Source organism: Lepidochelys kempii, chromosome 7 (assembly GCF_965140285.1).
Source record: "Lepidochelys kempii isolate rLepKem1 chromosome 7, rLepKem1.hap1, whole genome shotgun sequence".
NCBI lineage: Eukaryota > Metazoa > Chordata > Testudines > Cheloniidae > Lepidochelys > Lepidochelys kempii.
Window position 1 is genome coordinate 30,824,292 of NC_136386.1, and position 21,827 is coordinate 30,846,118.

The 21,827-nt window shown below is 55.7% G+C and overlaps 2 protein-coding genes across 3 annotated transcripts in view; both read right to left on the minus strand.

Moving 5' to 3' along the window:
- Nucleotides 1-12,397, minus strand: part of CATSPERZ (catsper channel auxiliary subunit zeta) — a 16,289-nt gene extending 3,892 nt beyond the window's left edge. The window contains exons 1-11 of the mRNA XM_073351734.2: nt 12,313-12,397; nt 10,150-10,213; nt 9,721-9,767; nt 8,091-8,133; nt 7,753-7,799; nt 7,073-7,139; nt 6,807-6,882; nt 6,542-6,633; nt 3,907-3,960; nt 3,173-3,239; nt 2,315-2,411 (exon numbers count right to left, since the gene is read on the minus strand). Coding sequence (XP_073207835.2) covers nt 2,315-2,411; nt 3,173-3,239; nt 3,907-3,960; nt 6,542-6,633; nt 6,807-6,882; nt 7,073-7,139; nt 7,753-7,799; nt 8,091-8,133; nt 9,721-9,767; nt 10,150-10,182 — 623 coding nt within the window. The 5' untranslated portion in view covers nt 10,183-10,213; nt 12,313-12,397. The remainder of the gene's footprint in view (nt 1-2,314; nt 2,412-3,172; nt 3,240-3,906; nt 3,961-6,541; nt 6,634-6,806; nt 6,883-7,072; nt 7,140-7,752; nt 7,800-8,090; nt 8,134-9,720; nt 9,768-10,149; nt 10,214-12,312) is intronic.
- Nucleotides 11,060-21,455, minus strand: KCNK4 (potassium two pore domain channel subfamily K member 4). Of its 2 annotated transcripts, none has more exons than XM_073351730.2 (7): nt 21,353-21,455; nt 18,982-19,307; nt 17,875-17,989; nt 17,565-17,725; nt 16,337-16,523; nt 13,399-13,538; nt 11,060-12,408 (listed from the first exon to the last, which is right to left on the minus strand). In XM_073351730.2, exons 2-7 carry the CDS (start codon nt 19,168-19,170, stop codon nt 11,947-11,949), a joined length of 1,254 nt encoding a protein of 417 aa, XP_073207831.1. In that variant the 5' UTR covers nt 19,171-19,307; nt 21,353-21,455; the 3' UTR covers nt 11,060-11,946. The 2 variants fall into 2 exon arrangements, with proteins under 2 accessions (XP_073207831.1, XP_073207832.1); XM_073351731.2 differs by lacking the exon at nt 21,353-21,455 and adding an exon at nt 20,742-21,340.
- Nucleotides 21,456-21,827: the final 372 nt, after the last annotated feature.

Genomic DNA, 21,827 nt, shown 5'->3' on the forward strand with positions numbered 1-21,827 from the left:
GTTTTAATTAAGATGCTGGCACACGTGAACAACAAAGCTCTAGGGTTAGCAGTGCCTGAGAATTTCACCAGCAAGCCAATCAATGCTTTCAGGAGCCTCAGATCAATGGGACACAGCTGCAGAGCATCTCCTGGTTGCTGTCACTTAAAGCAAGGTCCCAACACAAGGACCAGACTGCAGAGTAAGCAGAGACAACGTTAAAAGAACTGGATTTTTGCTGGATGATAAACTGATTTAGAAGGGCCTAAACACAGTTATCAGCCAGAAGAATCATAAAGGAAACATGCCTTATAACAAGAGACTCCTGGAGCTTAATCTGTTTAGTTGAAGAAAGAGAAGGTTAAGGGGTGACTTGATCCCAATCTATAAGTACCTACATGGGGAAAAAAGCCTTTAATAATGCACTCTTCCATCTAGCAGCCAAAGGTCTAACACAAGCCAAGGGCTGGAAGTTGAAGCTAGACAAATTCAGAGAGGAAATAAGGACCAATTTTTTAATAGTGAAGTAATTAACCATTGGAACAACTTACCAAGAATTGTGATGGATTCTCCATCACTGGCAAATTTTAAATCAAGATGGGATGTTTCTTCTCTAAGCTCTTTTCTAGTCCCAATGGGAATTAATCATGGCCATCCTATGGCCTGTTATGTAGTAGGCCCGATTAGATAATCATAGGGGTCCCTTATAATGTATGTGGAGATTTTCTTAGTATCAGCTGTTTATTTACACTAGATGCACCAGTCCTGAAAGAGAGGTGGTTGCAAACTGCACAGAGGATGATCTTTTCTCTCAGAGATCTCAGACAGAACACTAATGCCTGGGTCCCAGGGAGGTCTCCAGTTAGAGAGATAAAGGCAGGAAGCAAACTCTAGCTGCTTGCAACAGCTACGTCCCAAATGAATGAGCATTACAAAACTAACAAGGAAGCAAATCTTCAAGACTGAACACTGCTTGCAGTAAGACTGTTTGAACAGCACATCCTGCCATAGCAATGTTATCACAATATTGTTATACTAGGGACCAAGCTTGTTGGGCACTGCACAGACCCACAACTGAGATCAGGGCCCCATCATCCCCAGAGACGCCTGCCATCTCAGCCCGGCCCAAGCCAGCTCTGCTAATGCCCCTCAGTCCTGACCTGCCCCCCTCCCAGACATATTTTTGCTGGGTTTATGGGATAAGGAAGGTAGAGGAGACCAAGCCAAGAAGCAACAAACTCAGTTCACAGGGGACTCCTAAAATCTGAGCAAATTCTAGCCTCTGCAGAGGGCTTTACAATGGAACACGAATGCGAGAAAAGAGAGCGCCAGGGTTCCCCACAGGCTTAGGGGCTGCTCACAGCCCTTCATCCCCACTCACTAGCAGGCCCATTGCAACCCTTATGCCCCTGGCACAACTTGAAAGCCTTTGTCTGTTGTGTCTGATTTGGGGGAAGCCCTATCTGGTACAGGGAGCTGGGGGAGTGAGGTTGCCCTTCTCACCTAAGGCCAACAGGTGGCAGAGTTTTGGTGTCTAGGTGGGGGTGTGTGGAGGGGACTGAGGATTTAAAAAACACCTTGCAAACATAGCAGAGTGGGTGCTAGGGAATGGCCTAGCACCTGCAGCTTCCGCTCCACTGTCCTAGCCCTTCCCCCACAGCTGTTAATGCCCCTCAATCCTGACCCAGTCTCCTTGCCCCAGCTCTGCTAGTGCCCCTCAGTCCTGACCCACAGTGTCCCCTTACCCCCCTGATAACTGGACCTGCTTTCCCCCTCCCTAGTATCCCAGCTCTCTAGCTCCCATGCAGCCCCCATGTATGTATGTGTGTGGACTTGACCCTGTTCATAACAGAGCCAGGGGAAGGAGCCTAGGAGGCAGCTACCTCTGGGGTGGGGTTATTTATATAGGGACCGCGGTCCAAGGATAACATCCCTTACCAAACACCTCCCCCCATACAACGACTCCCTCGACTCCCTAGAGCTGTCCTACAGCATTGGGGTTAGCACTGGCTGCCAGGGAGTGTCCCCTCCTGAGTTCCAAGCCCGCTCCCTACAGCACAGCCCCCCTCGTTCTGCTCTCCAGGAGGCAACGGGTCCGAGCAAAGGAGAGATCCATTTTAATTTTGTCTACAAAGTTCCAAATCTCATTCTGGGATGGGGTGAGGGGCGGTCAGGTGCTTGGGAGAGAGATGGGGTCATGCATTAGGATAGTCAGAGGTCAGGCATTGGTGTGAGAGAGTGAAGTGCCAAGGTCAGGAATTGGGGGTGACGGGGTGGGATGCAGGGGAGTTTGGGGGCTCATGGGGTGTGGACCGTCTGAACCACCCCTCCTGACCCAGGGCTCCTGGCGCCCAGCTGCTGCCTCAGTTGCTCTATGCGCTGCTCCGTCTGGTGAGTGAGTGGGTGCCTTGCTCCCAGATGCCGCCGGTAATCTGGGAGAAAAAACTGGTGATCAACACTGGCTCACAGTCCACCCTGCCCTAAGGACCTGCCATAGGGAAGGAGGGGGGCACTGTAGGTGCAAGGGCTCCACCTAGTGGGCACAAGTAGCTGCATCACAGGCTCACCCCTTCCCTGCCCTATAAGGAGTTAGCCCCATGCTGGGAAGCCACCTTCACTCCCCCACTCCCCAGTGTTTTATGGCAAGCTTTATGTAACCCTTGGGCCTGCTCTTGGCAGGGTTTCCCATCTATCGGCTGGCATTGCACATCATATGCTGATTGGCTAAGGGAAGGAGTCAGGGTCCTGGAACTGGGGGGAGGGTTGGACAGGCTTGGATTCTGGACATTGTCACTCCACAGCACTGTGTTGTGCTGCCCAGTGTTGTTGCATTGCCACGTGGAGGGGGGGGTCATGTGGTATAACGTTGTTGAGTCGCATTATGTTGCGCCAGGGGGCTCACGCAGCACAGTGTGATCGTACTGTTTGACCCGACGCAGCGTGGTTGTGTGGTGTTACACTGTGGGGGGGGGAGGGGGTGTCACGCGGCATGGATGGTTGCTTGGTGTTGCTGGGGGTGTGCCACCTGGCACAGAGAGGTCACATAGTGCTGTATTGGGTTGCACTGGGTGATTCCATTGGGCTGCCATGCTGCATTGGTAGGTACACTGTGCTGGCTAGGGTTGGGATCCCATTCCCCGCTGAGCTGACATCCCCAGCTTTACCCCCCGCCCGTCACCCCTGCCCCCCTCACCTTTCAGGGTCTCTGTTAAGGTCGCCAGCACCTCCTCCTCCATCAGCCCCAGGAGGGGCAGGGGCACCTGTGGTGGGAGGGGCTGGCTTTACCACTGGAGGCTCTCAGATCTGGGAGGGGGTATCCCCCTTTGGAGTGGGGGAACTCAGTGTCCAGGTGGTGATTCCCTGCAGCCCTGACCCTCTCTGGGGGGATTTCCAAGCACTCATCCACATGATGAGAGTCTCAGTTCTTAGTGGTGCCCTGAGACTGGGGGAGGGCACTGCAAAGAGGCCCCTTCCGCATTAACATAGAACTCGGGTGGGGCAGTTAACTTTGTGTGTGTTCCCTGGGGGTGAATGGAGGGAACTCAGGGGATCATGAGACATGCCTAGGCTGGAGTTCCCCATGAGGGCCCCAAACTGAAGCATCAGAGGTGATGGGGGATCACATGGGGGGACTGACTCAGTGGGAGGGAGCCCCATAAGAGGGCATCAGGAGGGCCTGGGGTAATCAAGGCTGGAAGACAGGCCATCATGGGGGGTCAGGGAGATTGTGGGGGACACTCTAGGGTCTCAGGGTAGGGGTACTGAGAGGTAGTCAGAGGAGGCTGGGGGCAGGTGCACTGAGTGGGTCAGGGCTCAGGTGAGATGTGAGGGAGCTGGCAGGAGGCTCAGGTCTGGGCAGGGTGGGGGCATACCATCGGAGGGGAGAGAAGGGCCCCATAAACCATGGAGTGTGGGGGACAGACTCACAGCTGCTTTGCAATCCTGCTCATGTTTCCTCAGCCGGTGCTTGTAAGATTCATTCTGGACCATTGAGGAGGAGAGGAGAGCGTGAGATGGGAGCAAACACTGTCATGCCCACCCTGCACCCCACCCTGACTGCCTGGGACCACCCAATGCCCCCTGCTGCCCACCCCCACCTTGTACCACACTGTGATTGCCTAGGACCATTCTATGCCCCCTGCCCCCCACATCCACCCGGCACCCCGACCCTGACTGTCTGGGATCACCCAATGTCCCTACCCCTGCACCCCACCGTGATTGCCTGGGACCACCCTATACCCCCTTGCCCCCCACATCCATCTTGCACTCCATCCTGACTGCCTGGGACCACCCAATGCCCCCCACCCAGCACCCCATCCTGACTGCCTGGGACCACCCAATGCCCCCTGCTTCCCACCCCCACCCTGCATCCACCCTGACTGCCTAAGACCATTCAATGCCATGCCCCCATCCCTGCTTCCTAGCTAGCCCCACTCTAGCTATCCTGGGCTTCCTCCCTGTCATAAATGTAAAGGGAAGGGTGAACACCTTTAAAATCCCTCCTGGCCAGAGGAAAAACCCTTTCACCTGTAAAGGGTTAAGAAGCTAGGATAACCTCTCTGGCACCTGACCAAAATGACCAATGAGGAGACAAGATACTTTCAAAGCTGGAGGTGGGGAGAAACAAAGGGGGTCTCTGTCTGTGTGATAGGTTTCAGAGTAACAGCCGTGTTAGTCTGTAATCGCAAAAAGAAAAGGTTTCAGAGTAACAGCCGTGTTAGTCTGTATTCGCAAAAAGAAAAGGAGTACTTGTGGCACCTTAGAGACTAACCAATTTATTTGAGCATGAGCTTTCGTGAGCTACAGCTCACTTCATCAGATGCATGCCGTGGAAACTGCAGCAGACTTTATATATACACACAGAGAATATGAAAAAATACCTCCTCCCACCCCACTGTCCAGCTGGTAATAGCTTATCTAAAGTGATCATCAGGTGGGCCATTTCCAGCACAAATCCAGGTTCTCTCACCCTCCACCCCCCCACACAAATTCACTCTCCTGCTGGTGATAGCCCATCCAAAGTGACAACTCTTTACACAATGTGCATGATAATAAAGTTGGGCCATTTCCTGCACAAATCCAGGTTCTCTCACCCCCCTCCCAAAAACCACACACACAAACTCACTATCCTGCTGGTAATAGCTCATCCAAAGTGACCATTCTCCCTACAATGTGCATAATTAAGGTGGGCCATTTCCAGCACAAATCCAGGTTTTCTCACATCTCCCCCACCCCCATACACACACAAACTCACTCTCCTGCTGGTAATAGCTCATCCAAACTGACCACTCTCCAAGTTTAAATCCAAGTTAAACCAGAACATCGGGGGGGGGGGGTAGGAAAAAACAAGAGGAAATAGGCTACCTTGCATAATGACTTAGCCAATTAGTCATTAGCACAATGACTTAGTGTATATATAAAGTCTGCTGCAGTTTCCACGGCATGCATCTGATGAAGTGAGCTGTAGCTCACGAAAGCTCATGCTTAAATAAATTGGTTAGTCTCTAAGGTGCCATAAGTACTCCTTTTCTTTTTGTCTGTGTGATGCTTTTGCCGGGGACAGAACAGGAATAGAGTCTTAGAACTTAGTAAGCAATCTAGCTAGATCTGTTTTGTTTAAATGGCTGATAAAATAAGCTGTGCTGAAGGGAATGTATATTCCTGTTTTTGTGTCTTTTTGTAACTTAAGGTATTGCCTAGAGGGAGTCTCTATGTTTTGAATCTGATTACCCTGTAAGCTATTTACCATCCTGATTTTACAGAGGTGATTCTTTTACTTTTTTTCTTCAACTAAAATTCTTCTTCTAAGAACCTGATTGCTTTTCATTGTTCTTAAGATCCAAGGGTTTGGGTCTGTGTTCACCTATGCAAATTGGTGAGGATTTTTATCACGCCTTCCCCAGGAAAGGAGGTGTAGGGTTTGGGGAGGATTTTGGGGGGAAAAGACATTTCCAAGCGGGCTCTTTCCCTGTTATATATTTGTTAGATGCTTGGTGGCGGCAGCAATAAAGTCTAAGGGCAAAAGGTAAAATAGTTTGTACCTTGGAGAAGTTTTAACCTAAGCTGGTAAAAATAAGCTTAGGGGGTTTTCATGCAGGTCCCCACATCTGTACCCTAGAGTTCAGAGTGGGGAAGGAACCATGATACTCCCTATGCAGAGAGAGCTGAGAGGTGAAGGGGAGGAGGCCTGCGGGAGGGCCAGGCCAAGCTGTTCCCAGGTTCTCTGGGTTAAACTTAGCTTCCCCATCCTACCAGGGGCTTTGTAATACTGGATTCCAGGGGACTCACTGGCTTGCTCGGAGCAGGCTGCGCGGGGTCCCTGCAGATCCTCCCAGCCGTGTCACTCCCAAGGAGCAAAGGCTCTGCCAGGAGTCTGAACTTGTTGGGACCAGCCGTGGAGCCTCACAGGGTGCTGGAGCCCAGAGGCCCAGCCCTGGGGGTAGAGCCACTGGACTTGCCCTGGTGAAATGCTGAGCCCAGGGTCTGACAAATAAGGCGGCTCCTCCCAAAGGAACAGTAAGAGTACCTACAGATCCAAGATGGGGAGTCCGGCTGTATCCACCTGTGTCAGCTGGTCAACGTGGTAACCCTGCTGGTGTGCCAGTCTCCAGTGGCTGATGTGACACCCCATGGTCCACACAGTGCTGCCCATGCCTGAGGGGGCAGAGTGGCTGAGCTGAAGGTAGCAGGGGGGGCTCAGTCTATAACCCCAACCCACCACAGATCCAAAAGCACACAGGTATCCCTTGTGTGGTGCTGAGATGCAGCCACCTCTGGGGTGGAGAGTGGGGGCTGTTTACACAGGGATTCCTCCCCCTGAGACTCACCTGAGAGGGTGGTGCGTGACTCCAGCTGGGAGAGATGGTCTGAGCTCTCTAAGGCTTCAGCGACAGGCCCGGGTTCCTGGTGGGAGGAATCCCTTTAGAGCCCAGATACCTCCTAACTCTATCTCCAGGCCTTCCCCTCCTCCTGTGGCTTTGCATCTAAGAGGCGGCTTCCTTTCCCACCCTCTCCCCCACAGGCAGCCCCTTCCTTGGAGTGGGGGAGTGTGCAGGTCAGATGCCCAAATCCCACTACCCCCCAGCCCTCCTACCTCCTGACAGGCACTGTCTGGTTCTTCTGGGTCATTGTGGGGTGGAGGGGAAGTGCCCCCAGGTGACCTGCGGGTGGGGAGGGCATCCTGGTGAGAGGATAGTATCCCCCGCCCCTCCCCGCATCAGACCAATGGGCCCATCTAGCGCAGTATCCTGTCTTCCCCTCTCCCTGCCCAGGAGCAGACCTGTGGGCCCGTCCAATCCGGTATCTCCCTCCCCCAGCTCCAGGCCAGGCTGTGTTCGGGGGCGGGGCCGGGGGCTGGAGTGGAAATTCCTTTAGCACTGATCAGCTAAAAGCTTCTGTGAGGGGGGGTGGATTCCATTAGGGGCATGAGAGCGGAGTCCCCTGGGGGGGCATGGAGCCAGTGGGGGGATGGAATGGGGAAAGCAGCATCCCCGGGGCAGGTAGAGAGCCAGGATGGAGAGGCTGCTGCTGCCCCACATGGCAGATCAACCCCCACCCAATGGGGCTGAGCTGTCTGCCCCCCATGGGTCCCTGACTCCTGGGCATGCCCCAGTCTAGTTGTGACCTCCCCCAACCCAGCCATGTCCCCCAGAGGACAATTGCCCCATGGATCCAGTATTACATATTAACCCCCCCCCCCCGAACTCTGTCCCTCCACCCACAGTCACTAGAGGTGGAGAGGCCCAGATGCCAACTCCACCACCCCACTCTTACCCCTCAGCAGCATCCACCATCTGTTGCCCCTGTTCCAGCACCTTCTCCTGCAACAACAGAGTGGGTTAAAGCGGATTCAGCTGCATCCCTTTCAGTGACATCCCAGAGAGCCCCAGTCCCTCTCCCAACACTGTGGTGACCCCCCAAGAACCCCAGTCTCTGTCCCCCCACTCTGCAGTGACACCTGCCAGCACCCCACATCAGTATTGGCACCATACAGGGATCCCCAGTATTAGCCTCCCCCTAATACAGGGATGGCATTGTAGGGGATTGGGTGCCTCCGAGACACTAACTAAGCCCACTCCTCCCCCCTCCACACACCCCAGTCCCATCCCTACCTCCTGGGCAGTGCTGGGGTCACGGGAGAGGCTCCACGCAGAACTGAGGAGAGAGGCAGGGCTTAGCGGAAGCATCACAGATTTACCAGGGTGCACTGTGCTGGCAAGCATGTCCAGGAATGCCAGGCCATGGGGTTAGAGTGAGCACCCCTACTCCAGCATGCCTAGGCAGGGCCCTGGGCTCTCCAGCGCCCCATGTGTCTCTGTATCTCCCCAGTGGTTCCCCTGAGTTCAGCGTCCTGCAAGCAACCCAGTGCAGCCTGTTCAGAGCAAGCCAGTGTTTACCAGTCCCCTGGGTTCCAGCATCGCAGGGTCCTTAGCGCAGCACAGAAAGCCAGGCTCAGCCCGGAGTCCATGCTGGAAACTACCTACTCTACTTCTGCCTCCTCCTCCTTTCCCCACCAGAGCCTCGCTCTCTGCCCCCCCGCCTGGGCAGCCAGATTCCTAATCCAGCAATTTAGGAACATAGGGCTGGGCCACTGAGTCCCAGCCTTGCTCTTGCAGCCAACCTGTTATAGGATCTTGGTTGGAAATTTACCTAGCTCCATCCTCAGGCCGGTTGGGGCATTTGCCAACCATTCCTCCTACTGGGAGGTTGCTCCAGACCCTCCCTCCTCTGCTGGTCACAAACCTTCTCCTCACATTCAGCCTCAGTGGATTCCTGGCCAGGTTATCCCCCATTTGTTCTTACACGAACATTCGTTGCTCATAAGGCCCCAGTGTGATTGTCCAGTCTGACCTCCGGCACCACGGGCCATAGGGCTGCCCTGAATTAATTCCCATTTGAACTAGGGCAAATCTGGACTTTGGTGGCCCTTTGCTAGACTGAAGAACCTTCTGTTATCATGTCTGTTCTCCAGGCAGGTGCCTAGAGACTAGGAGCAAGTTACCTCTTCACTTTCTCTTGGTTAAATGACAGCAACTAAATCCTGCAGTCTCTCTCTGTACAGCATTCTGCCGGTAAGGCATCAGGATAAGGCATTATTACCTGATAGCTGCCCCTGTGCCTACATGGAAACAGTCCTCCAGATTAAGGCAGGGTGAGAATTTTAAGTGGATTAACTATTCCTGATTAACTCCATATGTGGATGCTCTTGGACCAGGAGCAGAGTGCCTTGTTCCAGATTAGTTTAATCTGGATTAGGATAATTTGAGATAAGGCACTCTGATTCTGAAATTAGGGTGTCCACAAATGGAGTTAGGAATCATTAATGAGGAATAGCTCCTGAGTAGACAAGGCTTTGGTGCCCACGTGCACCCCTCGGGGCTCCCGGGTTCACTCCAGGGCTCTGTTCCTAGGGAGAGTTCTTGTTGGTGCACCCACCCCCAGCCAGAGAGAGCTGCAGCTGTCCTGTCTCCCCTGCCCTGGAGGGGAAAGTAACCCTTCCCACCCATGGGACGGCAATCCCAAGGGCATGGGGAAACTGAGTCATACCTATTATTCTTACAAATATGGCAGCAATTCCCACATTTTCCACAGGGTGATACCACACACACACACACACACACACACCCCGGGTTTAGTCCGGTATCCTCCCCTGCTAACTTGGTATCCTGGCTCCCCCAGGGAACCATGCAGCCCTGTACCCCACACCTTCGGGGTGATATTCCCAGCATCCTCTGTGCTCACCATCGGCGCAATTCCATCTCGCCATCCAGTTCCATTCCTGCCTTGCCCTGCAATGCACCAGGAAGCCATTAATGGGGTACCCCTCCCTCACAGCCCCTTTGCTGGAAGGGGGTTACCCAGAGGACTGGAGCTCTCCCAGATGCCACTGCCACCCCTCTGTGAATTGGGGCCCAGCTCTCCCAGATACCATCCTTGAAATTGAGACCCAGAGCCCCTTCCTGAATGGGGACCTCATGCCCCCAGATTCCTGCCCTTGAAACCAGGACCAGTGCCCCAGATGCACCTGCCATTGAAATCAGGATCCAGTGCCCCGACAGGCCCCCCCAAACTGAGACATAGTGTCCCCAGATGCCTTCCCATCCATGTTGCATCCTCCATTGCACACACCCCCGAGGGATTTTGGGGGTGTCACCTCACATGTCCTGTTACCTGCTCTGTGTCCGGCTCATCTCCACTCTTCATGATGCCCCAGGGACTTGGGTGAGCTCAGTGCCTGAGACACCAAGGGGAGAGGAAGTGTCAGAGCCAGCGGCCCCCACCCAATCCACCCCTTTTTAGCCCCCCCATGCCCTTGGTACCCAATCATACCCACCCCAGCACTCCTGTTGAGTCCCCACATCCTTCATGCCCCTTGCGGCTCGGTCACTCCTCCCGACATCTGCCTACCCCTCCACACACACCTGCTAACCCGCCAAACCCAGCCACACACCTTTGCCCCCCATTTACTCCTCCACTCCCCCTCTCTCATGACCCCCACCTACTTTGTGCCCCCCTATACCCTTCCACTATGGGGCACAGAGAGAAGCTGGAGTTTGGGGGGGTTAGAGACCACAATGATCATGCACACTCCCCCCCAAAGGAAAGGATGGACTCACAGACACTCCACTCAGACCAGGACGCCGTGGTGCCCTGAGGTGATGCCATGGCAACAGGAGAATCCTGCTGGGCAACGGTCTCCAGGCCCCCACATCCCATCCCAGGGACCCCAGAATCCCTCATTGCCCCCAGCAGAGCTGGGGGAGGAGGAGACTCACCCCCCAAGGTCCCCAATCCCCTACACCACACCTTGCACATGTCCCCTGGGTTGGAAGACCCCTGGGAAGGGTGACACCCCCCACTCTGTGACCTCACCTCCATCGTGCTCCACTTACTTCCACTCCCAGCACCCCTTCTGCACTGCCCCCCCAGTTCCTGTCCCGCATCAAACCCCTTGCCTCTGAACCCCACTACATCTCTTCCATGCTCCCCCACCCCTCCTGGGCTAGTGCCTTCTGAGCACCACCTCTCTGAGGCACTGTGCCAGCCACCCCACCCTGGACAGACACATGGATGCGGTGTCTCTCATTCAGATTTTGGTTTAATCTGGAAAATAAAAAACAAAAACAAAAAATCATCCATCGAACTGAGTCAAACAGGCACCTTTGTGTGTGTGGATTGGGGGGGCGGCAACAGAACAGACACACAGGGGGATCGCTGGGTGGAAAACCTCCACTCCCTACGGCACGGAGGAAGGCAGCAGGGAACAGCATAGCCCCTTGTTTGGTTCAATAAACTCCCCCTAGTTGATTTGGGGAGGGGTCACCTCCCAGGAGTTTGGGGGTTCAGAATATCATTTGGCAGGTTGATCCTTCCGCCCCCTTTTTGGGGGGGGTTAAGGATCCATCCTGCAAGGCAAATGAGGCACAGATTTAAGGGGAGGTGGGGGTGTCCCCCACAAGCTGCCCCGCAGACACTCCAGGGGAGGAAGTTAGTCTGTGAGCTGGGGTGGTAGGTGTCTGTGTAGTGGGATTCCCTGTACTGGGGGGTCTCCTGGTACCAGGAAGGGGATGGGGGCAAATCCCTTTGCTGGGTGTAGGTAGGGTCTGGTGCTGGGGAGGGATAGTTGGCACCTTGAGGAGACCATGGAGAATGGAGTGTCTCTGTGACAGGGGTGCTCAGCTGGTACCAGGGGAGAGGGGCAGTCTCAGTGCTTGGTTGGCAGTTGGCAGCAGGGGGGCAGTTGGCATCAAAGGGGATGGGATGTCTCCATGCTGGGTGGCCCAGTTGGTACCAGGAGGGAAGGGAGGTCTGTGTTGGGGGGCCCCCACTGGCAGTGTAGGGGGGCCCAGTTGGTACCACAGGTAGGCCCAGCTGACGGCCAGGGGGCAGTCTCCGTGCTGTTGGGGGGGACAGGTAGCACCATGCTGCAGGGGGGCAGTCTCCGTGCTGGGGTTGCTCCACTCCCCTCTAGACCGCCTCGCCCTTGTGGCGAGTGCGGCTCAGCAGGTCCATGGGCAGGCCGGGGGGCTGGCCGTGGGTGTGGCGGGTACGCAGGCGGCGGAGTTGGCGGGGGCGCTTGGCCTGCAGCCCCCCTTCGCTGGGTGCTTCGCTTTGGGTGTCGGAGCTCTCATCGATGAAGGCCAGGTTCTCCCCCATGTAGTCTATAGGGCACAAGCCGCCCCCCGCTGAAGCAGCCATGTTGTGGGCGTTGAGCTGTGCCACCTGTAGGGCGGTGCTGGGAGAGGGGGGCTCCGGGCGAGGCGAGGGAGAAGGCATGGTGGGTGGAAGCTCCGGGGGCATAGGGGAGGGCGGGTGTCCCTTCAGCGTTCCCACCTTCTGAAGCTTCTCGGGCAGCCCCATGCCTGTCACCCGTAGCTGGGCAGTCACATTCCCTGTCCAGCTGGCAGCCTGAGCGGTGAGGCCCCCCATCTGTAGGTTGAGAGGGGAATCAGGGACAGGCAAGGAAACCTCCCATTGATCCCACTGCATACATCACCGAGCCTCCCCACTGACCTCCCTGCCCACATCCCTCCACTGATCCCCCCCAACATACACCCCAGCCCCCATCAGCCTGCAGGGTGAGACCCCCGTCTGTGGGGAGAGTGGGGGGGGGTCAGGGAACCTGTCCAAGTCCTTCCACTGACCCCCCTCCACTTCTACCGACCCCCCTCCACTTCCACGCTGACCCCCCACATGCTTACTCCTCCCCACCCCATCCCTTCCCACTGACATGCCCCCTCTCCACATGAGCCACCCCTCCCATCTCCTTCCCCACCCACACACTCTGCTAGATTGGGGGTGGGGTATCAGGCTGACCCCCCATCCACTCCCTCACCTGTAGGCACACCCTGGGGTATGTGTACAGGATGTGGGTTGAGGCTCTTTTGGAGGGGGTGCATGCTAGGGGGTTTGTGCAGGGTGGGAACATGGCCTGTGTGTGCCAGGACAGCACCCACCAGTGGGTGTATCTTGTGGGGGTGGGGTGGAGCAGTGACAGGGTCCACAGGGGGATGCAGGGGCTGTGGGAGGGGTCAGAGGGAGGGGTCAGTTGGGAGGTGCAGAGGACGCATGTCAGCCCACATGTGCTGGGTCAGGAGGAGACAGTGGGAGTCCATGGGGGGATACAAAGGGGAGGCAGTAAGGGGGACGGAGAGGCAAGACAGTGTGGGGGTTCCGTAGCGGGAGCTAGAGGGATGGGGGCAGGATAGCAGAAAGTAGGGGGGTTAGGGAAGCGGGGGGCAGAGGAGCACAGCAGAGGGGAGTCTGTCAGAGGTCCATGAGAGGATGCAAAAGGGGGCAGTCAGAGGGGCAGGATAGTGGGGTTCTGTGGGAAGGTAAGGGGCAGGATGGGGGCAATGTGGGGGTCTGAGGGGTGAGGGGATCAGAGAGGTGGGGTGGGGGGAAGTGTGGGGTACCAACCTCGGCCCTTGTGCGACGGGACAGCACTCGCAGCCAGTTGCCAATCATGGTGAGGATGGAGGCGAAGTAGGCCAGGCCCAGCAGGATCCAGAACCAGACCAGGGGCTTGTACCAGGGGTGGTCATCCCCCATACCATCACCTGGGAGGGGGCAGTGTCTCAGCATCTCCCCAACACACACAACCTCCGCGCTGCACCAGCTGTGCCCTCCCTACCCCGATCCCCCATCACTCCACTGCCCCAATCCTCCTGCCAGCCCCTTTCCACCTGCTTCCCTCTGCCCCCTCCCTACCCTCCTTTCCCTGTACCAGGCCCCCCAGGCCACAAAAGAACAGCCAATGGTCCATCTAGCCCAGTATCCTGTCTTCCGACAGCAGCCCATACCAAAGCTTCAGGGAGAGTGTACAGAATAGGGCACTTTGGAGAGATCCACCCGTCTTCCCCGCCTGGCTTCTGGCAGTTGGAGGGTTAAGATCGCCCTGAGCATGGGGTACATCCATCCCTGACCATTGTGGCCAACAGCCAGCAATGGACCTATTTTCCATGAACTTACCTAATTCGTTTTTGAACCCAGTTATACTTTTGTCCTTCACAACATCTCATGAGAGGTTGACTGTGCCCTGTGCAAAGAAGTATTTCCTCCCGTGTGTATTAAACTTGCTCCCTGTTCATTTCAATCCGTGACCCCCTGGTTTTGGTAGTGTGGGAAGGGGTAAATAAGACTTCTCTATTTTTCTACACCAGTCACGAGTCTGTAGACCTCCATCATACTCCCCCTTGATTGTCTCTTTTCTAAGCTGAACCATCCTAGTCTTTTTAGACTCTCCTCATATGGAAGTAATTCCACACCCTTGGTCACCTCTGCTGTCCTTTTCTGAATGTTTTCCAGTTTCACTATATACCCTTTTGGAGATGAGACAACCAGAACTGGACACAGCATTCAAGGTGTGGGCACATCATGGATTTATATAGTGGTATAATAATATTTTCTGTCTTATTTTCTATCCTTCTTCTAATGGTTCCTAGCATTCTGTTAGCCTTTCTGACCACTGCTGCGCATTGAGCTGAAGTTTTCAGAGGACTACTCACAATAACTCCAAAATCTCATTCTTGAGTGGCAACATCTAATTTAAACCTCATCATTTTGGATGTGTAGCTAGGATTATGTTTCCCAGCGTGCATTACCTTGCACTTACCAATGCTGAATTTCATCTCCCATTTTCTTGCCCACTCATGCAGTTTCGTGAGATCCCTTTGTAACTCTTTGCAGTCTGCTTTCGACTCAACTATCTTAAGTAAATTTTTATCATCTGCAAACTTTGCCATTTCACTTTTCACTCCCTTTTCTAGATCATTAGTGAATATGTTAAATAGCACAGGTCCCAGTCTGCAGGGGACCCCACTATTTACCTTTCTCCATTCTGAAAACTGACCATTTATTCCTACCCTTTGCTTCCTATCTTTCAACCAGTTACTGATCCATGAGAGAGCCTTCCCTCTAATCCCATGACTCCTTTTTGCTTAAGAGACTTTGGTGAGAGACCTTGTCAAAGGCTTTCTGAAAATCCAAGTACACTATTTCAACTAGATCGCCCTTATCCACATGCTTGTTGACCCCCCCTCAAAGAATTCTTAGAGTCATGAGCCACAACTTCCCTTTACAAAAGCTGTGTTGACTCTTCTCCAACAAAGTGGGTTTATCAGAGTTAACTGATAATTCAGGTTTTTTTTACCATAGTTTCTATTAGTTTGCCCAGTACTGAAGTCAGGCTCACTGGCCTGTAATTGCCACGATCACCTCTGGAGCCTTTTTTTAAAAATTGGCATTACATTAAGTGATCCTCCAGCCATCTGGTACAGAGGCTTGTTTCAGTGACGGATTACAGACCACAGTTAGTAGTTCTGCCAGTTCATGTTTGAGTTCCTCCAGAACTCTTGGGTGAATACCAGCTGGTCCTGGTGATTTATTACAGTTTAATTATCAATTTGTTCTAAAATCTCTTCCACTGACACATCTGTGTAATAGTACTTCAGATGTATCACCCAAAAAGAATAGCTCTGATGGGGGTATCTCCCCCACATCCTCTGGAGTGAAGACTGATGCAAAGAATCCTTTTAGCTTCTCTGCAATGGCCTTGTCTTCCTTGAGTACTCCTTTAACACCTTTGTGGTCTGGCCCCACTGCCTATCTGACATGCTTCCTGCTTCTGATGTGTTTTAAAAAATTCTTGCTCTTAGTTTTTGCGTCTTTAGCAAGTTGCTTCTCAAGTTCTTTCTTGTCCTGTCTTATTACACTTGTACCCTTAACCAACCTGAGTTTGTTGGAACTCATTGGAATTTGATCTCCAAAGTTTAAAGCGTGCTTTTTTGTTTCTAACAGCCTCCATTATTCTGCTGTTTAGCCATGGTGGTATTCTTTTGGTCCTCGTATTGTCTTTTCTGATTTGGGGTATACATTCACTATGAGCCTGTATTATGGGGTATTTAAATAGTCCCCATGCTGCTTGCAGGCATTTTACCCTTGTGACAGCTTCTTTTAATTTGCATCTAACAAGTGTCCTCATTTTGTGTAGCTCCACTTTTTAAAATTAAATGTTACTGTAGTGGGATTTTTGTGTGTGTGTGTGTGTATTATCTCCCTACAGAGATGCTAAATTTAATTACATTATGGTCGCTATTACTGAGCAGTCGTGCTATAATTAGCTTTTGTACCACATCCTCTGCTCCACTTAGGACATCACACCCCACCACCCACCTTCCCTGTCTCCCGCTCCCCACACCTCCCACAGTTTGTCCCACCAGGGGCTCTCTCACACTAGCCCACACACACACTAGGCTCCCCACCCCTTCCCTTGTCCCCCGTGAAGCCCAGCTTTCACTGAGCCCCCCTCCTGCCCACCACCAACAGCCTCCCCCATGTAGCTCCCCCCCATGCCTACCTGCCACATAGTCCCCAAAGCCGATGGTAGTCAGCGTGACGACCACAAAGTAGACAGACTCCAGCAGGGTCCAGCCCTCCACTCGCTGGAACACAATGGTGGGGATGGTGACGAAGAGGATGCAGCCAATGAGGATGAAGAGCAGGGCAGAGAGAACTCGCACAATGGTGGGACTCACCTGCCATTTCTGGGGGGGAGGAGACAGCATCAAGGGAGGACCAGGGGAAAGCCCCCTCCCCGCTCCGATGCACACTCTGACCCCCGAGAGGGGAACCCCCCACCACACACACCAACCCCTTTGCCCCTCTCATGCACTGATTCCTCCCAACACACACTCCTTTGCACCCCCTCACACAGCCCCCTGGCAGCAGAGGTGCCACCTGGATGGGTTTTGTACTGCTTTGCCAGGTAGAAGATTTTCTGTGCTGGGTTTTTTCACTTGGTATGTTAAAGCACTCTACAATCCATGCCTTGTAGTTTGGATTGTGGCCCGTGTTAGAATGAGGTAAGAAAAATGATAAAATAACATACAAATATACAGATTGTGGGGCGGTTGTTTGTTTGATTTGTAAAACGGTTCCCTAACACATTCTAGTAATACCTGTAATGGGCACTAGGACCCTTTTTCTTAATGGGGGGCATGGCCAGTGGCCAGGTTCTGGTGGTGGTGTGACCCGTGGACCGGACTTTGTTATTGGTTGATGGGGTGACAGCCAGGGGCTGTGATTTGTTAGGTGGTGGAGCAGCCAAAGGCTGGGTTTTCTGCACCTTGGAAGTGGCCACCCTACCCAGGAGGGGAACTAGGGAAAGAACCCTCCCCCCACCTCTGGGAAGGGAATCCCTGGAACCCATGGGGTGGGGGCAGAGAGTGTTGGGGGAGGAAACAGACTGGGGAGCCCCTTGGGACAGGAGCCCCCAACCAAGCTGGCCCCACAAATGGGAGAGATCTAGTGCAGGGGAGCAGAGCCAGGCTCCCTGACCCACTGTCTGACCTCTCCTCTGCAGCAGCCCTGCTCTGCACACAGCCCGGAGAGTGAGTGCAGGGGGCACGTGGGGGGACTGCTGGGGGAGCACAGGAGGCTGGGAGACCAAGGGAGACAGTGGAAGACACTATAGCTGCTGGACATAAGGGATTGGAAAGGGGGAAGCACTGGGGACCCTGGAGCTGCTGGGTACATGGGCCCTGGCTCTGCAGGGGCAGGGGGATGGAGACGCAGAGGGCACTCACCAGGAAGACATCCTCCACCTTACTGATGGCCTGGCGCAGTGAGAAGCCCAGGTGGTCGCCCACCCCAGCCAGCAGCATCCCAAAGAGCGGGATCCCAACCAGAGCGTAGAAGATGCAGAAGAGACGCCCCCCGTCTGTCTTGGGGGATGTGTTACCGAACCCTGGGGGAGGGGCATGGAGTCAGCAGGGAGGGGGCAGAACTGCTGCCCCTTAATCCTGAACTGCAGCTCCCTGCTATCGCAGCCCTGAGCACCCCCACCAGCTCTGCCCTCAATACCTACCCACAGCACCCCCCCCCCCGGGCCAGTACCGATGGTGGTGATGATGGTGCCAGCGAAGAAGAAGGCGCTGCCCATGTCCCAGTTGGTGCTATTGGTGCTGTTGGCTGTGGGGTCAGCGCCAGCACCCATGGCATCTCTGACATGCTGGGGGAGACGGGAAAGAGTTAATGCTAGTGCATGATGGGGGGGACCCAATACCAGCTCCTGCTGCCCCCTCCCCACATCCTTACCCCCAAACTTGGCTTTCCCAGTACATATTTGCCAACCCTTTCCCGACTGCCCCACGGCTGTTGACCCAGACACTTGACTGTCCCCCACCTCTCCCCTCTTTCTCCTTCCTCTCCCCATCTCCCCCTGGAAATCCCTCATCAGGCTCATCCCACCCCATTGCCCCCCAAATCACCCCAACCTGCATCTGCTTCTGCCCCACCCCAATGATACCTGCCCCCCACACCCTTCCCATGCCTCCAGCACTGTCCCTCCCCACCTACCCCTTGCAACCGTCCCCTCCCCACATTGACAACTCTGATTTTGGCCAGTCTCAGGTGTTTTCCAGCCTGGCCCAAAGGTGAGGGTGAAAAGCCCCTGTGATTGGCTGCCCTTCTCCCACTTTCTCCACCTCCTGGGAAGGCAGCCAATCAGGGCTTCTGCAGGAGGCAGGTAATGCTCTCCCTCCCCCACAAGAGATATCAGCTGGGGGGGGGCAGGAGAGAGAGAGAGAAGGAGCAGTGGACAGCATTTCCCAGGAGAGGAGAGAGAACCCAGCCCTGCTCCCCCCAAACTGAGGGAGGGTGACAAGCCCCTGGAGCTGCAAGAGGAGGGGGGCAGATGTATGGGGGGGGGGGAGAATTAATTTCTGGACTGGGGGACTCAGAATTAATTCATTAGGATTTTAGGAAAAGCTGGAGGCTCTGCACCATCCCTGAGCGAGTGAGAGCCTCTTTCTCTCTAGGAACTGGCAGCGCTGTAACTAAGGGGACTTTCAGTGGTGGCCACAGCACTTCCCATCCCCCCCCCCCGCCAATGCCTGCTACCCCCTCCCCCATGCCCTACCCCTGCTCCCCTCTTTCCCCCATACACCCACCCCATCCATGCCCCACACCTGCCCCCTCCATGCCCCTCTCCCACCATCTCACCAGGATGAGCGCGTCCAGCTCCTGGCTGGGCACACAGCGGTATCTCTGCAGGAACTGCTCACGGGCAGCTTGCAGTGCCTCCTGCTGGCGGCTCTCATGCGGCTGCTCCAGCAGGCGGAAGACGAAGGCGCCACTCACCAGGTAGGCAAGCACCACGGTCAGCAGGGCCAGCACCGTAGCCCGTCGCATCACGCTGCCCCGCTCACTAAGGGGTGTCTGCTCCACCCCCACCCCACTCAGGATTGACTCCTTAGACGAGTAGCAGAGAGGCAGTGTCCCATGGTTCTCGGTAGGGTGGGGGGCTGCAGGGGTCAGGGGGGAGCTCACTGCAGGGAGGAGACAGGGATGAGTGTGGGGGGAGGCCACACTATTACCACCCATACCTCAATAACCTCCAGTGCAGAGACCCCCACTGCACCCTAATACCACCCATCCTAATACACCCCACCCATAACCCAATAGCCCCACTGCACAGAGTCCCCCATTACATCTCAATACCACCCACAGCCCCTCACTGCAATAAGCCCCACCCATACACCAATAGCCCCTGTTGCAGAGACCCCCAATACTACCCATGGCCCCCTTATTCTGATACACCCTACCCATACCCCCATCCAATATGCCCCACCCATAATCCACTCACCCCCACTGCAGAGACCACCCATTACATCCCAATACCACCCATAGCCCCCCACCCATACCCCATTAACCTCCACTGCGGAGACCCCATTACACTCCCGTACACCCCTGATATCACTATATACCCTACTCATACCCCCAATAACCCGCACTGCATAGAGATCCCCATAGGTCCCACTCCAATACACTCCACCCATACCCCCCATAACTCCTACTGCTTAGAGACCCTCATAGTCCCTACCCTGATACACCCCATCCATATCTCCAATAACCCCACTACACAGAGACCCTCCACTATACCCAATACTGCTCAAAGCTTCCACCCTGATATGCTCCCTTTGCCCCCTCCAATAAACCCCCTACTTAGAAAACCCCAACTCAATATGCCACACCCAGTAGCCCATGGTGCTCTGGGGCAAGTGGCTCACTGGGGTGGGGGATGGGAGGAGTATGGCAAAATGCCTACCCTCCATAGTCCCTACTGCATAGAGACACCCATTACACCCGCATATCCCCAATATCCCCCATGCCCCCACCCCAATACCCCATGCATAGAGGGCTTTGGGGGTAGCTCTCTGGGGGGAGGGGACAGAGGCAGAGTCCAGAAAAGACACCCTCCTTCTGCCAATTCCCCATATCCCCCACTGCACAGACGTCCCCCTATGCCATCTCCCACCCCCCAATACCATGTGGTGTGGCTGGGGGTAGCTCACTGCAGGGGGAGACCACTCCCCAGCGCCACACCCATCTTCCTCCAACAACCCCCACCACACAAAGACCTACCATCCTCCACCCCCAAATACCCCATGGAGCTTGGCAGGGTGAGAAGAGACACCCCTTTTCCCCACCCCCATAATACAGAGCAACCTCAGTTCTCCCAAATACCCCCCAATGCCCATGATACTGCGGGAGGAGGGGTGTGGGGATATACCCCCTCCTTCCCTCCATTCCCACTGTGATACCCTCCCATCCCCCATTCCCTCTGCCGCCCCGTCCACCCCACCCCCCCGCTCTGCCTCAGCCCCCAGCGTGCCCATGTGGGGGGGAGGGTAGGTTGCTCATTGCAAGGGGGTGACAGGGAGTGGGGGCATCACGCCGAGACCCCCTCCCCCACTCCATACCTTACGGTGCTCGGCGGGAGGGCAGCTGCACTGACACCCCGGCTCGGCCCCCCTCCCCTTGGGATCCCCCCAGCGCCGCTCGGAGCCGGAACCTCTGCCCAGTGGGTCCCCCCCCCCGCAAGCCCAGCCCGTCCCGCTCCCCCACGGACAGAGGGGCGGGCCAAGGAGCTCCGGAGGGGGGCGCTCTGCTGCCTCCCCCGGCCGGGCCCCAGCTGGGCAGCAGCGCGCAGTGCGCACCCGGCGGGGCGGGCAGGGCAATGAGACGGCGCCGGGGCTGCTGCCAGGAGATGCTGTCGCTGGAGGAGCTGAGCTTAAAGGGGCAGGAGCAGCCGGGTGTGTGCTCAGATGGCCATGGAGGCGGCGGGGGGAACCCCCCCCCATCCCGGGCCAGGGCCCCACAGGGGGCGGGGGTTAACCCCAGTCCCCGGGGGCCATGCGGTGGGTCGGAGGGAGGGGTTAACCCCAATCCCAGGGGTCCCAGGTGGGGAGGGTCTTGGGGGAGTTAACCCCGGGACCAGGGTTCCCACACATAGGGACTGTATACCCCCCCCTTGCATTGGGCGCGGGGGTCTCCTCCCCCCCCCGGGGGAAAGGCTGCCCCATTCACTCACCTGGGTGCCGTGCAGAGCCAGACCCTACAGTAGCTGGGCTCCAGGGAGCGACGGAGGGGGGCTGAGTCTCCCGGCCCCTCCCAGTCCCGGTTGGATGCGGGGGGGTGGGGGGGAGTTGCCTGGTGCACAGCTGGCTCTGTGCCAGCCCTCCCCCATCCAACCTGTCAGCCAGAGCCCAATTAACGGGAGCTTTCAATTAGCTCTGCCCCGCCAAACCCTGGTGCCGCCACCGCAGGCTTGGCACTGCACAGGGCCGCCAGCCAGCCAGCGTCCATGCCCGGCCTCTCCCAGCGGACGGCTGTCGGGAGCGGGGCAGGAGCACCAGCTGCAGGGGGAGCACCCAGCTGCTGCATTCCTGACCTCTGCCAGTAGGGGGTGATGTACACGGCCCTCTGTTGCCCTCTATGGTGTACACACACACACCTAGACACACTTGTTTCACACAGAGAGCTGGGTTCGTTCTCTCCAGCAGGGG